This window comes from Schistocerca cancellata, chromosome 11, assembly GCF_023864275.1.
Source record: "Schistocerca cancellata isolate TAMUIC-IGC-003103 chromosome 11, iqSchCanc2.1, whole genome shotgun sequence".
Classification (NCBI taxonomy): domain Eukaryota; kingdom Metazoa; phylum Arthropoda; class Insecta; order Orthoptera; family Acrididae; genus Schistocerca; species Schistocerca cancellata.
Genome location: NC_064636.1, coordinates 92,305,064 through 92,320,043, shown reverse-complemented (window position 1 = coordinate 92,320,043; position 14,980 = coordinate 92,305,064). Strand labels below are relative to the sequence as shown.

Sequence of the window (14,980 nt, the reverse complement as noted above, 5' to 3'; positions counted from 1 at the left end):
AGTAATTCATTAAGACAATTTGAGATAACTTTCAAACTATAATGTTAATATTTTGTGGTGGTGGCCTAGTACAGTTAGAAGACCACCAATTTCATAAATTAGAGACATCTACAACCAGAGTTAAGGGATGATACTAAGGACTTCGGTCATATGACAAAGGCTATCGGGTAACAAGAAAACTGGCGTTGTCCAGTTGGATCTCACCTCAGCATATGATACAGTGTGGAGGGATGGCCCACTTTAAAAAACTGACCTGTGAAATAACGAAGAACATTTTAACTGGAAGAAAAATTAGAGGAACTCTTAATGGCAAAACCAGCAGATGCACAGCACTCAAGTGCGGACTCCCACAGGGCTGGGTACTGGCCCCATTATTGTTTAACTTGTACACTGCGAATATCCCGGAAACAACGTCCCGTAAGTTTATATACGCGGACGACTTGCCAATAGCTTACCAAAGCAAATCTTTTGAAAAAATAGAGCAGAAATGGAGTGATAACCTAAATCTGTTGCGCCTATACTACACCACATGGCATTACAACCGAAACCAGACAAGACAGTAAGTGGAAGCATGCGTCTCAGTAACAGAGAAACCAAGAGAAAACTGAACATCTGCGTAAATAACCAGCCCGTTTAACATGAAGATAATCCTCAGTACCTTGGGGTAAAGCTTGACTGGTCCCTAACATACAGAGACCTCCAGAGGATACAAAACAAAAAATGAAATCTAGAAATCCCATTCTTGCTAAGCTAATCAGAACCACTTGGGAATGTGATGTAGACGCCTTGAGAACTTCAGCCTTGGGACTGATATACAGCGTGGCCGACTATTGTGAACCTGTATGAGCCAGAAGTGTGTATATATAAAATACTGATAACCAGCTAGGAGAGTCTGGAGCACTTAGACCTTCACCTATATATTGGCTACTCATACTGTCTAACACAGTACCATCTGAAATCAGAAGGAGTTTCTATCAAGAGAATATAGCAAAATACTGGCGAACCCTAACCCTCCCACATACCAGGACTTGACACCAAAAAACTGCCTGAGGTCACCTCTATGGCAAACAGGTGAAGAGGTGTCTCCCTTCGACCCAGGAATTGAAAGGAAAAGTTTATGGAGTAGAAGCACAGTTAAGAGCAGAAAACTGGTTACTGACCCAAGCATACTAAAAGATGGCTGTAAGCTTTCCAGAACAGTGTGGACTACACTGAACCATGTGAGGACAGGTGTCGGAAAATGCAGGGAGATGATGACAACATAGGTACTTGCGCGTTGCGAATGTGGACTCAACTATCAATGGACCACTTGATCGAGTGTACTGTGCATGCATTTAATGGTGAACTGGAGGATATGAATAACGTCATGGACAATACCATTGAACGGCTTAAAAAATTAAGTCATGTTGCATAAAATTTTGTATTATGTAATTAAGTAATGCTGAATTTGTCATTTTAATGCAGTAATGTCCTAGTTTAATATTTCGCCTTGTATGCCGATTGGATTAATAAATAATAAACTGACGATGAAAATAACGTAACTATACCTTAGACCTTAGTGAAAAAAGCGGCAAAATTGCTGCAAATGAACACAGATACACATGTGACGAAATTTGAAAAAGAATTAAATTCTTAAGAGCGCATATACAATAAAGTTCTGGATCATTGCTGCAGATCTACTATGACAGTAGCGGGATGGATTTTTTTTTTCCGTGTTGCACTCTTTGCGTCCATCAGCCAGGCTGCAGTAGTATCACATTTCTGAAATTCATGGATCTCTCGATTGCCCACTGTTACATTCTTAATGGTAAGAAATCAAACAAGTATTACATACCTAATCTGTCATATATGTAGTTTATGCAGTGTTTTAATACATGAAAGTGAATCTTTTGTAACCAACTGTATTTTAATGTGTGTTCACGGAAGCAACACAATGTAATGGCAAAATACGTGCCATTTTTGTTCCCAAAAATCACTTTGTTCTCCAAGTACTAGGTGATAAATACGTCAGAATGCTAAGGCGATGATTAGGAAACACTTATTTGAAACAGTTAGAGCATCATGTCAAATTTATATGCAGAGTAACTGACTGTATTTCGGCAACGCAAACACAAACATCTCCTGCCGATAATTTTTATTTATCCTACTTAACAAATCCTGCAGGTCATTTTCTAGTGGCATTAATAGGATGCTTTAATTTCAGAGAGGATGAATACGAGACATACTAACGAAGTTCTTTGCTGTCTTTGAGGTCTAAAGCATTGCCACCAATAACCATTTAAACTGATGAGCTCAGTCACCAAACAGCATTTCACTTATCTACGGCTGTAAAAGTGATCGACAGAATTTCAGTCACTGGTTTACAGGAGATGGGGGCGCTGTGGGTAAGTGCTAGACTGTAAATCTAAAGGTCTGTATCTGGACCCACAGATTATTACTTGACATTCCTCTCCCTCACGCCAATAATTTTTCATTGAGAATAAGTCTCTCGGTAAGATACAGACCACAGTTTAGTAACGATGAAGAACAGACTGAACTTTAAGAGAATCGCCAAGCAGAATCAATGTGGAAAGAAGTGGGACAAGAACGTACTGAAGAATGACCCCACTTTTAAGTTCTCTAAGATTGTAGATGTGGAATGAGCATCTCCAAAATGGGTTATTGTAGCAGTTGGACACACAAATAAAGGTAAAAGGAAGGTTGTTATGAAAGAAACAATGGCTAGCAAATAAAGTACTTTGGTTGTTCAACAAAATAAAAAAGTACAGTTACGTTAAGAGAAATTGAAGAATACAGAAATATGAGACACTCAGGATTGAAATAAAAAAGAAAGCAATTGTGAAATGGTTACAGGAAAAATGTGAAGAAATCGTAAATTAAGTAGTCTTCCAGATAACTGATCTAGCTCACAAAACGTCATATGACCTGCAGTGACGCTGAAAGCAACATGAAGAGTGCAGTGTGAATCACAATGTTAAGAACAGAGTATAGCGTGGAAGGAGCACAATGCAGGCCTCTATGAGGGGCAGAACTGTCTCACGGCGTAATCAGCCTGGAGAAATACTATCAGAAATTCAGAATATCATCCACACAATCCCCAAGGTAACAAGGGCAAATAAGTGCGAGATTGCACGACATGCTTAGTGGCGTCGGACAAGAATAATATAGAGAAAAATGGAAAAGAAAATTGTATATCTGTTAGATGTCGATCAGTTTAGCTTCCGGAAAGGTGAGGGCACCAGAGAGGCACTTCTGATGCTGTGACAGAAAATGGAAGCACGAGCTAACAAAAAGATTTGTGGACCTACAAAAAACACTCCACAATGTACATTGGTTCAAGATGTTCTAAATTCTCAAAAGAATTAGATTCAACTGTAGGGAAAGATAAGTAATATTCAATATGTCAATGAAAGAAGAGGGAACAATAAAAATGGAGCACCAAGAACAAACTGCTTGGGTTGACTGTGGTGCAAAATAAGGATACAGGATTTCACCCTGTCTGTTCAGTTTATAGTCTTAATGGTCAATCCATAAATTGAGGAAGCAATGATGGAAATAAAAGAAAAGTAGAAGAGGGGGATTAAAATTCGTAATGAAAGGGTATTAGCGATAAGACATGTTGATTACAGTGCTATACTCAGAGGAAATTAGGAATAATTACAGGACTCGTTGAATGGAATGAACATTCTAATGCATACGAAATATGGATTGTGTGTAAACCAAATAAAGCCGAAAGTAAACTTAACATCAAACCAGTGGACCTTAAAGTAGAAGACATCAATGAATTCTGCAACCTTGAAAGGAAAATAATACCTGATAAAGAAAGGAAGACACATAAAGATTAGTATAGGGAATGAAGGTATTCCTGGCCAAGAGAAGTCTGCTAGTATAAAATACTAGCTTTAATCAGGGGAAGAAATGTTCGAGATTTTACGTATGGAGCACAACACTGTATGGTAATGGATCATGGACTGTAGAAAAAAAATGAAAAGATGGAAATCGAGATGTATGAGATGTAACGCTATACAAAGATGTTCAGAATCAGATTGACTGATACGATAATGAATGGGAAGGTTCTCTGCAGAACTGGTGAAGAGAGGAACCTATGGGAAGTACTAACAAGAAGATGGGACCGGATCGTAGGTCTTGTATTATGACATGAGGGAATAACTTCCTTTGTGGTAGAGGGAGTTGCAGAGAGGAAAAGCAGCAGCGCATGACAGGGGTTCAAAGAGAACCAACAAATAAATGAGTATGTATGGTGCAACTATTACTCTGAGATGAAGTGGTTGGCGCAAGACAGGAATTCGTTGTGGCTGCATCAAACCAGTCAGTAGATCATGACCAAGAGATATAATTAAAATATTTAAGAAAGTTCATCACAAGTATTTACCTGATGTATTAATCAAAGTAGGGAACTGTTCCAAGATAAAATTATTGTTTCAGGGAACTGTGTTTCATGTATTTTTATTATTTAATTGATCCATTGTTCCTAATGGGTGATACTTTTCATTTGCATCATTGAGAAAAATATACGTTGTCTTGTGGTCGTAGTTAATAATCTTCAACTTGAAATGCTAGCAGAGTTCTTACAGTGACTGTAATTTGATGATGATGACAACATTAAGAGGATATTAATTTTGTTATTGCATGCGCTGTTCTGAAAGTACTACTGCACCTGGTCACTCCTTCAGCATCCAGAAGGTTATTCTACATCGCCAGTATATCACAGCTGTAAGATAGGCTGTAGCTTATACCCAGTAGCCATCAACAACACTATGACAGCTGAGACTGCTAAAAGCACTTTTTTCTTATTTATTTCCACTAACTGAGGTGTTTATTTTATGTACAAATAAATTTTTATTTCATTTTACGTGCACCATTGGAATTTTTACCCTATAGAGCTGTAACCTATGCATGTTTCCACTGATGCGCTGATTTTTTTGGTCAGATCGTCCACACAAATTTGCAACACTCCATTATGAGTTGTAGAGTTCCTGCAAGCCACAGTTGAGCAGGCAGCTGGTGGTGGCGATGAGGGCACGGCCACCATTGGTCCGTTCAGCCAGGTTCCTTGCACAGTGGACTGAGTGGAGGCCCCTGCAGAGGACCAACTGACATGACGCCAGACTGCACTGAAGAGGCCGCAAGGAAGATGTGGAAAAAGGAAAAATTGGCTGCAGCACCATGTAATGTGAAAGTGAGCACCCATACTACCTGATACATGATAATACATGAGCTATGTGTAGCTGGATGAGTGAGAACCGTGTGACAGTTACTTAAAACTAAATTGATAATACAATTTTAGGTGATTAGCACACAGCAGGGTATCAGTTTTGCCACCAAGAATACACTGCAATTAAATGCGGTAGTAGTTGAGTCGTGGCGCCATTGAATTAGTAGGCTGTTCATTCTGGCATCACTGGCTCATGGGTAGTATTGACTATCCCTCTTGAGGCCCCATTGTCAATATCTATGAGGAAAAGTTGGTGTCTGATGGTTGCGTCCTTAGAAGCTCTTTGCTTGCCGATATATACACGGGGTTCGCTGGCCCGAGAGGGAGGCACGAAGTTTCGGGTTTGGCGGTAGTGTCGCGAGAAGAGTTGGACACGAGGTCAGAGTGGCCGAAGCCACGATCAGTGAAATGAGGGCCTGCACAGAGTGAAGATACCGGAGTACTACACCAGCGTCAGCACCGACTACAAGCAGCAGGCTGACATCCTGTCAGTTGGTTGTCAGCATTCATGTCGGACAACCACTCATGGCATGGGGGTGCCCTCTTCTACCTGGCTCCCATCAGCTGCGACACACCGTGGATCCATGGAACTGCTTGCTGATAAAGGGGAGTAACATTCTGTAATCCTCGTGCTGATTTGTTCCTTTCTGTACCTGCTCTCATTATTTTCTGGTTTGTACCCGACCTTCATAATTTTACTCGGTCGGCTCTTTGGTCGTAAATATGGGCAGTGGTATTGACTAAGACACTAGTTGTCGTTTCAAAATTTGTCCCTCTATCATATTGCCTTTCCTTTCTGGTTTGTACCCAATTATTAATGTTCTAATTAATCAGCTTTTGGTTGTAAATACAGCCGGAATAGTTGTACACAAGTTGCTGTTAGAGAAAAGAGGGACCTTGTGGCTAGATTTAGCTGTTAACTGGTTCAGTTCATGGATTGTTATTGTCTTTCTCAGTCATTAGTTATAATCTTAAAAACCTGTTGTACTAAGCGGTTCGAGTCTATCTTTGAAAGTCTCTGTCACTATTGGTGTATTTTAGCTAGATCTTGTGGTTCCGCAGAGAGAGTTCTCTTACAATTAGTGTTCACAAGTTAGGTTTTAAGACATTCATTCAGAGCAGCCTTAATAACTGACAGTCAGTTTAACCTCGAACATATTGGCAGCCAACTGTCACCAGGGCATTAGTCCATTGTCAGAAGGGTTGGGTTGGGGTCTGGTTGCACCTTGGTTGCCGATTGAGATTAAGAAGTTGGTAGCTTTGAAGCAAGCCTTATCATTGTCATATTGTTTGCTAATCTGTTTAATCTTTAAGCACAGGTGCGCATCTTAACCCCAAACCTTATGATGTACAGCTTCAAATTAAAAGTTAAGTCATTTGCTTTGAGTAACTGAATCACTCTTGTCATCAATGTGGTTTATATAGTTTTTCATATGTTGCAGAAGGGCATTTAATTAAACAGACTGTGTCCACCATGTTAGTGAACACCACTATATCACCTGGTAATGGGCAGGCTGCAGGTCCAGCCGTCTTGTAATCAGTCATGTTGTTTGCTGTTTTGCAATACAGCACTTCAGATTTCTTTTGCCAAGATCAAAAGCTTATTGAAGTTAGGGTTTAAGGTCATAAGAATTTTCCAAATTAGTTCATTTTGTTTAAGGAACTTTATGGTTAAATGCTTCGATTATCTGTAAAACAAAGGTTATATATTGTTGAATAAACAGGTAGTGTAAAAAGAAAGTTGTATTGGTGGGTCCTCTCTTCCACGTTTTCCTTGATTCCAGTAAGTACCACATTTCAATAGTGAACCATCTGTACAGCAGATCATGAGGAAATTCAGTCTGAGGTTAGACCCAGTATTGTGTGAATATTACTTATAATGTCAGAATTTAACCACTGACAAAATTTAATGCACTATGTGCAAGTGGCTTTACATGTGAACACAAACTTATATGGCAACAATCTAGGTATTGTGAAATTTGCAGCAGTTCAAACAGCATGAACGATGCTTCTACCACATACATTGTACTTTGTTATAATCAAATAATGTAAAAGACTGAAGTTTATTAGTAAAAAAGTATTTTTTTATTCTTTTTAGGATTTCATTAAGGAATTTGTAGTTATATGTACTGTGTAAATATGTATACAAAGAATGACTGCAGGTTTGCCTTTTTTTGTCATCTTAATTTTAAAAAGAAATTGAAGTCGCTCTTTTCTTCTTTCCCCAGACTTGTTTGTTGGGCTGACAGCTTCATGATGGCCTACAAAGTCACCTCATGTTAGCAAGTCTACTAGCTGGTGTCTGTTGTTCTCCCTGGCGATGTCCAGTGGGGTTCTCCCTGTGTCGTCCTTGGCTCGCCTGTCGGCTCCTGCACCCAGCAGCGCTCTCACCACCTCTGCGCTGCCATTCCATGCCACTCTGTGCAGCGGCGTCAGTCCTTTATTATCTCTGGCGTTGACGTCGGCAGAAGCAGCCACAAGCACCCGCACCACAGCCGCACGGCCACTCCACGCAGCCATGTGCAGCGGTGTGCTCCCGTCACTCCTCCTGGCGTGGGGGTCCGCAGAGAACGCCACCAGCAACTGCGCTACAGCGGCGTTGCCACTGCTTGCAGCAACGTGCAGAGGCGTCTGCTGTGTGATATCCCTGATGTCCACCAACGCCCCATCCCTGAGCAGGCATTTCACTATCTCTACGTTTCCTCTTAATGCCGCATAGTGCATAGGAGTCCACGTGTTCACGTCCCGAGACCCCACGTCCGCACCAGCGGCGAGTAGCGTCTCCAGCTCGTCCACTGTTCCCTGGTCAGTCACCTCAATCAGCCTCTTCCCCTTCTCCTCTGCAGATAGTTTCCTGTACAACAAACAGAAATTCTTACATTATATCACAAACTCAACTCATGAGGTATACTATCAAAGAAGTAAAATTGTGACCAGCTGTAAAACCCCATCTGTCCTGCAAAAAGTTTACAACTCTACAATACTCTCCATTCTTCACTAATTCACTGAGGAGCCAAAGAAACTGGTACACCTGCCTGATATCGTGTTGGTCTCCCACCAGCATGACATGGCATCAACTCGACTATTGTCTGAAGTAGTGCTGGAGGGAATTGATGCCAAGAACCCTCCAGGACTGTTCATAAATCCATAAGACTACAAGGTCGCGGAGGTCTCTTCTGAACAGCACTTTGCAAGGCGTCCCAGATATATTCAATAACGTTCATGTCTGGGCAGTTAGGTAGCAGGCAGAAGTTGTTAAGCAACGGTGTTCCTGGACCATATGTGGGGTGCCGCATTGTCCCCCTGCAATTGCCCAAGTCCATCTGAATGCACAATGGACATGAATGGATTCAGATGATCAGACAGGATGCTTACATACGTGTCACCCATCAGAGTCGTATCTAGACAAATTAGGGGTCCCATATCAATCTAACTGCACACACTCCACAGTATTACAGAGCCTCCACCAACTTGGACAGTCCCCTGCTTAGTTTGGGTATAAACGACACATTCTCACATGGAAATGTATGGTTCACCGTAGCCATAGTAAGAGGTGGTAGCGGAGTTCCTAGTGTACCTGGTCTTGAAAGTTTTAATGATAGAGATGTTATTGCCTATCGTACCTATCATATGTTTGAAACTGGTAGTAAAGATTTTGGTAAATCAGCTTATGACTCAACATCTCCTCTTGTCTTGTATACTCGTAGCAAAAGAAAAATTAGTCAAAATGAGTCTGTATTTATTTGGGTTAAAGGTAAAGGTGTATGTGAATATGTAAAATTTGTATCTGATTGTACTGTATATTTCCATAAATAAAGATCTGTAGCGTCAGCCACTAACCAGACAACCAGGCAACATGTTTCCAGTCATCAACAGTCCAATGTCAGTGTTGAGAGGTTCAGGCGAGGCATAAAGCTTTGTGTCATGCAGTCATCAAGGCTACCAGAGGGAGCTTTGGGCTCCAAAAGCCCATATTTTTTATGTTTCGTTGAATGGTTCCATCGCTGACACTTGTTGATGACCCAGCACTGAAATCTGTAGTAATTTGTGGAAGGGTTGCCCTTCAGTCACGGTGAATGGTTTTCTTGAGTCGTTGTTTGTCCGGTTCTTGTATGATTTTCTTCCGCCGCAGCGCTGTTGGAGATCTGATGTTTTACTGGATTACTCACGAAATGCTCATATGTGAAAATCCGCACTTCATCGCTACCTCAGAGATGCTGTGTCCCTTCGCTCATGAGCCGACTATAGCACCACGTTCAAACTCACTTAAATCTTGATAACCTCCCTTTGTAGCAGCAGTAACCGACCTAACAACTGCGACAGACACTAGTAGTCTTACATGGGTGTCGCTGACCACAGTGCCGTGTTCTGCCAGTTGACATATCTCTGTATCAGGATACGCTCGGGTACACCAATTTCTTTGGCACTTCACTGTATAATAATTTTTCATCTGATGATAGCTGGCGACAAAAAGAAGCTGATGTCTAAACATAATTCAACTGTCGTGAGTAGTTTTGAAAATACAATAGAAAGGCAATAGTATAGCTGAAATGAAATAAATGCACTACAAACAAGTTATTGAGTCAGTCCCGATTAAATCAATGAAGATTCCATTAAATGAAATGATATAAGTGCAAAGTGATCGAATAATATTAATCTAGAATGTATAGCAATGGACATTAGGTGATATTTTAAAAATGTTGTCAGGTCTGGGCTATAATCGAGATTTTCTACTAATGGGAACAGTCACCCCACAATTTCTTTGTATAATATTGCACTTTAAAAGGTAATTAAAATTCTTTACTCCTGACACATGACTCTACTTAAAATTCCTAGTCCTTAAAATATTGACTTAATGTTACTGTGGGTGCTACTCATCTGAACAATGTGCTTCAATTGAATGTGCATGTAATTTGCTCTGTTGATAACAGCTTTATTTTCCATCATCCTGCTTCTGCAGATTTCTGTCTACCACACGATGAGACAAGTAAAAGTGTCCCAAAGAACAGAGTTCCAGTAGTGGAAAGGAAACACAGTACTATCCTGACTGTTGCAAATGTTGAAAGTGATCACCATTCATCTCTTGGCATTTTTGGGCACTGGTCCATGTTGCTTAAGGGCGGATGGAGGCTGGGCTGGAATTGCTGCAGTCTCATCCGAAATGATCTGCTGCTGTTCTTGGAGACTGAGAGAGTTGTTGTGATATGCCTTACACTTCAGGGCTCCCCATACAAAGCATTCGTACAGGTAGGGCTGTGAACAAACAGACCTGTGCTAGAAACTCTGTCAGACACAAAGATTTGGTAAATGTTCTGCAAGGTTGGGCCTGTTGTATAGCAAGTTGCTCCATCCTGTTAGATGTAACTGTAGGTCTTTTCCCCCTTCGTTAACGCTGCTACAAATAGTATCCACTCGTCCAGGCCACACTTATTAGCTCCACCCTATACATGGCATTACTGGCACTGCCGATGTCAGCTTAATAGAGCTCTGCAGAATTTCTGTCTGATAGGAACCACGACACGTTTCATGTCATGTCAGTCCGATTTCATTTGTATGGTAAGCTTGGGTTTATTTACACTGAAGAGCCAAAGAAAATGGTATACCTGCCTATCAACGTCTAGGATCCCCACGGGCACATTGAATTGCCACTGCACAACATGGCATGGACTCGACTAATGTCTGAAGTAGGGCTGGATGGATCTGACACCATGAATCCTGCAGTACTGTTCATAAATCCGTAAGAGTACGAGGGGATGGAAATGTCTTGTGAGCAACACGTTGCAAGGCATCACACGTATGCTCAATAATAATCTTCATGACTGGCGAATTCGGTGGCTAGCGGAGTTGTTTAAGAGCAGAAGAGTGTTCCTGGAGCCACTGTGCAGCAATTCTGGACGTGTGGTGTGTCGCATTGTCCTGCTAGAATTGCCCAAGACCGTCGGAATGCACAGTGGACTTGTATGGATGCAGGTGATCAGAAAGGATCCCTACGTACATGTCACCTGTCAGAACCGTATCTAGACGTATCAGGGGACCCATATCAGTCCAAATCCACACGCCCACAACATTACAGAGCCTCCACCAGATTGAACAGTCCCCTGATGACATTCATTGTCCAGGGAGTCTTGAGTTTGTCTCCATACTGTACACGACCGGCTGCTCGATACAATTTGAAACGAGACTCGCCCGACCAGGCAACATGTTTCCAGCCATCAACAGTCGAACGTCGGTGTTGACGGTCCCCGGCGAGGTGTAAAACTTTGAATTGTGCAGTCATCAAGGGTACACAAGTGGGCCTTTGGCTCTGAAAGCCCATATGGATGGTGTTTCGTTGAATGGTTCGCACACTGAGACTTGATGGCCCAGCAGCGTCCAGTCACTCATGCGCCGACTATTATACCATGTTCAGTCTCACTTAAATCTTGATAACCTGTCATTGTAGTAGTAGTAGCTGACCTAAAATTAGTGCCAGACACTTGTTATCTTATACAGTCGTTCCCTACCACAGCGCCATATTCTGCCTGTTTACACATCTCTGTATTTGAATACACATGCCTATACCAGTTTCTTTGGTGCTTCGTGGTATATTATCCCTTGAAAATATTATAGCTTGTCTACATAATACCATTAAGTATTATCTAGCTCGTGCCTTAGCTGGCCTATGTTGATCGAGTGTCTTTGCTAGAGGGCTCCAGCAGAATGAAACGTCGCGTGGATACAGCATTGTGGTTGTTTTGCAGCGTTCCCCTGTCTGACGTGACATAACACCATTTGTTGAGTTCAGACGTAAATTCCAGAGAAATCTGTGTGCGCTGTAGACGTACGGTACTAAAGACAGTCTTGAACACGTAGCAACCACACATAAGCTGGCATACCAGTGCCAGCTTTCTGTTAGCAAACGTGGTGGGTGATGGAAGAACTGCTGTCAAATAATGTATTTGCTTATTGTATATGAGTCCATGAAGCCTGTCGTTCGGAGCCTATGGGAAACTACCGTGTCATAGTCCTTTATCACTTCCAGCGTTCGCTTCAAGTTTATGCGTCCGTTTAACTCAATCCATATTTCCCAGTTTTTAAAAGTACACAACCCCCAACCCGTCCTCGGTTACGATGAACCTGTTCATATTTTGACTAGTTCCATAAGCGCGGTTCTTTCTATAGTTAACATTCGCTCCTGTCATTTGGACATAAGTTGTTAAAATTTGATTGATGTTTTGCGAATTCTTTTTCTTGTTGCTCAGCAAACTACTTTCGGCAACATATACCTGTCATGTCGCCTTCACATTGGAAATCTGGAGTCATTTCAATGTTACGAGACGTGGTTCCAAGCCAGTTGCGTCGACTGTTGCTGGCAGTAGCCGTACCTGTTGAGCCAGCCATTTATTTTATAAAAGGTGTATTAAGCTGCCCGTTAACACTGAGTCCGTAATAGGTCATAATGTGGTAGGTCATATTTGTCGCTCAGTCGTTAAATCCCGTTCTGCTCGAAGCCCTAGTGAAACGCCGGCCGGTGTGGCCGAGCGGCTCTAGGCGATACAGTCTGGAACCGCCCGACCGCTACGGTCGCAGGTTCGAATCCTGCCTCGAGCATGGATGTGTGTGATGTCCTTAGGTTAGTTAGGTTTAAGTAGTTCTAAGTTCTAGGCGACTGGTGACATCAGCAGTTAAGTCCCATAGTGCTCAGAGCCATTTGAACCATTGAACCCTAGTGAAACAATTTCCTTAACTCAGTTACAAACATTATCAAAAGCCACGATAATTCGGCTAGTTGTGATTTTGAGATCGAAGATAGTTGATAAGTATACTTGTATATTCTGCTAGCAGATCTCACATGCACCTAACTGCAACTGTATATGCAGCGACATTCTTTTTCAGATGCGGTTCTACTATGTACCAAGCATGTTTACATTTATAATTAGCAAAGGTTAGTACTATGAACTACATTCTGTTTTAGTTCTTAAGGATGAACACTGCCAGCCTCGCAATAAAATCTCGAGAAAATATAATTTTGGCTAAACGTTCATTATCTATACGCACAAACTTTCTCTCAGTTATCTCGAATACCTGCTCAAATCTATTCAAAGGTATTCCATCAATGCTTACTGCTTTGTTGCCGTATGTAATCTGTTCGCCTCACATTTTGCTTGTTTGGCGAAAATTGTAGTCCGCTGTTGTTACCTTCTGTAGGAATTAGCCTGTAACGATAGCTTCCCCATGCTCTGCATGTATCTGTTCACTCATTGGTTGCTAGGATGCCTAGAGGAGTGTTTTGTAACTGCTTCCTGCATCTGGCATTGTGTTCCGTCGTCGCCCATTCATTGTTCTGTTGGCGCCTGCTTTGCCCGTTTGTTCTCCCATGAAATGTAAACTCCTGGAAATGGAAAAAAGAACACATTGACACCGGTGTGTCAGACCCACCATAGTTGCTCCGGACACTGCGAGAGGGCTGTACAAGCAATGATCACACGCACGGCACAGCGGACACACCAGGAACCGCGGTGTTGGCCGTCGAATGGCGCTAGCTGCGCAGCATTTGTGCACCGCCGCCGTCATTGTCAGCCAGTTTGCCGTGGCATACGGAGCTCCATCGCAGTCTTTAACACTGGTAGCATGCCGCGACAGCGTGGACGTGAACCGTATGTGCAGTTGACGGACTTTGAGCGAGGGCGTATAGTGGGCATGCGGGAGGCCGGGTGGACGTACCGCCGAATTGCTCAACACGTGGGGCGTGAGGTCTCCACAGTACATCGATGTTGTCGCCAGTGGTCGGCGGAAGGTGCACGTGCCCGTCGACCTGGGACCGGACCGCAGCGACGCACGGATGCACGCCAAGACCGTAGGATCCTACGCAGTGCCGTAGGGGACCGCACCGCCACTTCCCAGCAAATTAGGGACACTGTTGTTCCTGGGGTATCGGCGAGGACCATTCGCAACCGTCTCCATGAAGCTGGGCTACGGTCCCGCACACCGTTAGGCCGTCTTCCGCTCACGCCCCAACATCGTGCAGCCCGCCTCCAGTGGTGTCGCGACAGGTGTGAATCGAGGGACGAATGGAGACGTGTCGTCTTCAGCGATGAGAGTCGCTTCTGCCTTGGTGCCAATGATGGTCGTATGCGTGTTTGGCGCCGTGCAGGTGAACGCCACAATCAGGACTGCATACGACCGAGACACACAGGGCCAACACCCAGCATCATGGTGTGGGGAGCGATCTCCTACACTGGCGGTACACCACTGGTGATCGTCGAGGGGACACTGAATAGTGCACGGTACATCCAAACCGTCATCGAACCCATCGTTCTACCATTCCTAGACCGGCAAGGGAACTTGCTGTTCCAACAGGACAATGCACGTCCGCATGTATCCCGTGCCACCCAACGTGCTCTAGAAGGTGTAGGTCAACTACCCTGGCCAGCAAGATCTCCGAATCTGTCCCCCTTTGAGCATGTTTGGGACTGGATGAAGCGTCGTCTCACGCGGTCTGCACGTCCAGCACGAACGCTGGTCCAACTGAGGCGCCAGGTGGAAATGGCATGGCAAGCCGTTCCACAGGACTACATCCAGCATCTTTACGATCGTCTCCATGGGAGAACAGCAGCCTGCATTGCTGCGAAAGGTGGATATACACTGTACTAGTGCCGACATTGTGCATGCTCTGTTGCCTGTGTCTATGTGCCTGTGGTTCTGTCTGTGATCATGTGATGTATCTGACCCCAGGAATGTGTCAATAAAGTTTCCCCTTCCTGG

General features: G+C 43.2%; 1 protein-coding gene across 1 annotated transcript in view; it reads right to left on the bottom strand.

Moving 5' to 3' along the window:
* Positions 1-6,881: 6,881 nt before the first annotated feature.
* LOC126108553 (ankyrin repeat and protein kinase domain-containing protein 1-like) overlaps positions 6,882-14,980 on the bottom strand; it is an 87,547-nt gene continuing 79,448 nt past the window's right edge. The window contains exon 5 of the mRNA XM_049913839.1: positions 6,882-8,090. Coding sequence (XP_049769796.1) covers positions 7,511-8,090 — 580 coding nt within the window. The 3' untranslated portion in view covers positions 6,882-7,510. The remainder of the gene's footprint in view (positions 8,091-14,980) is intronic.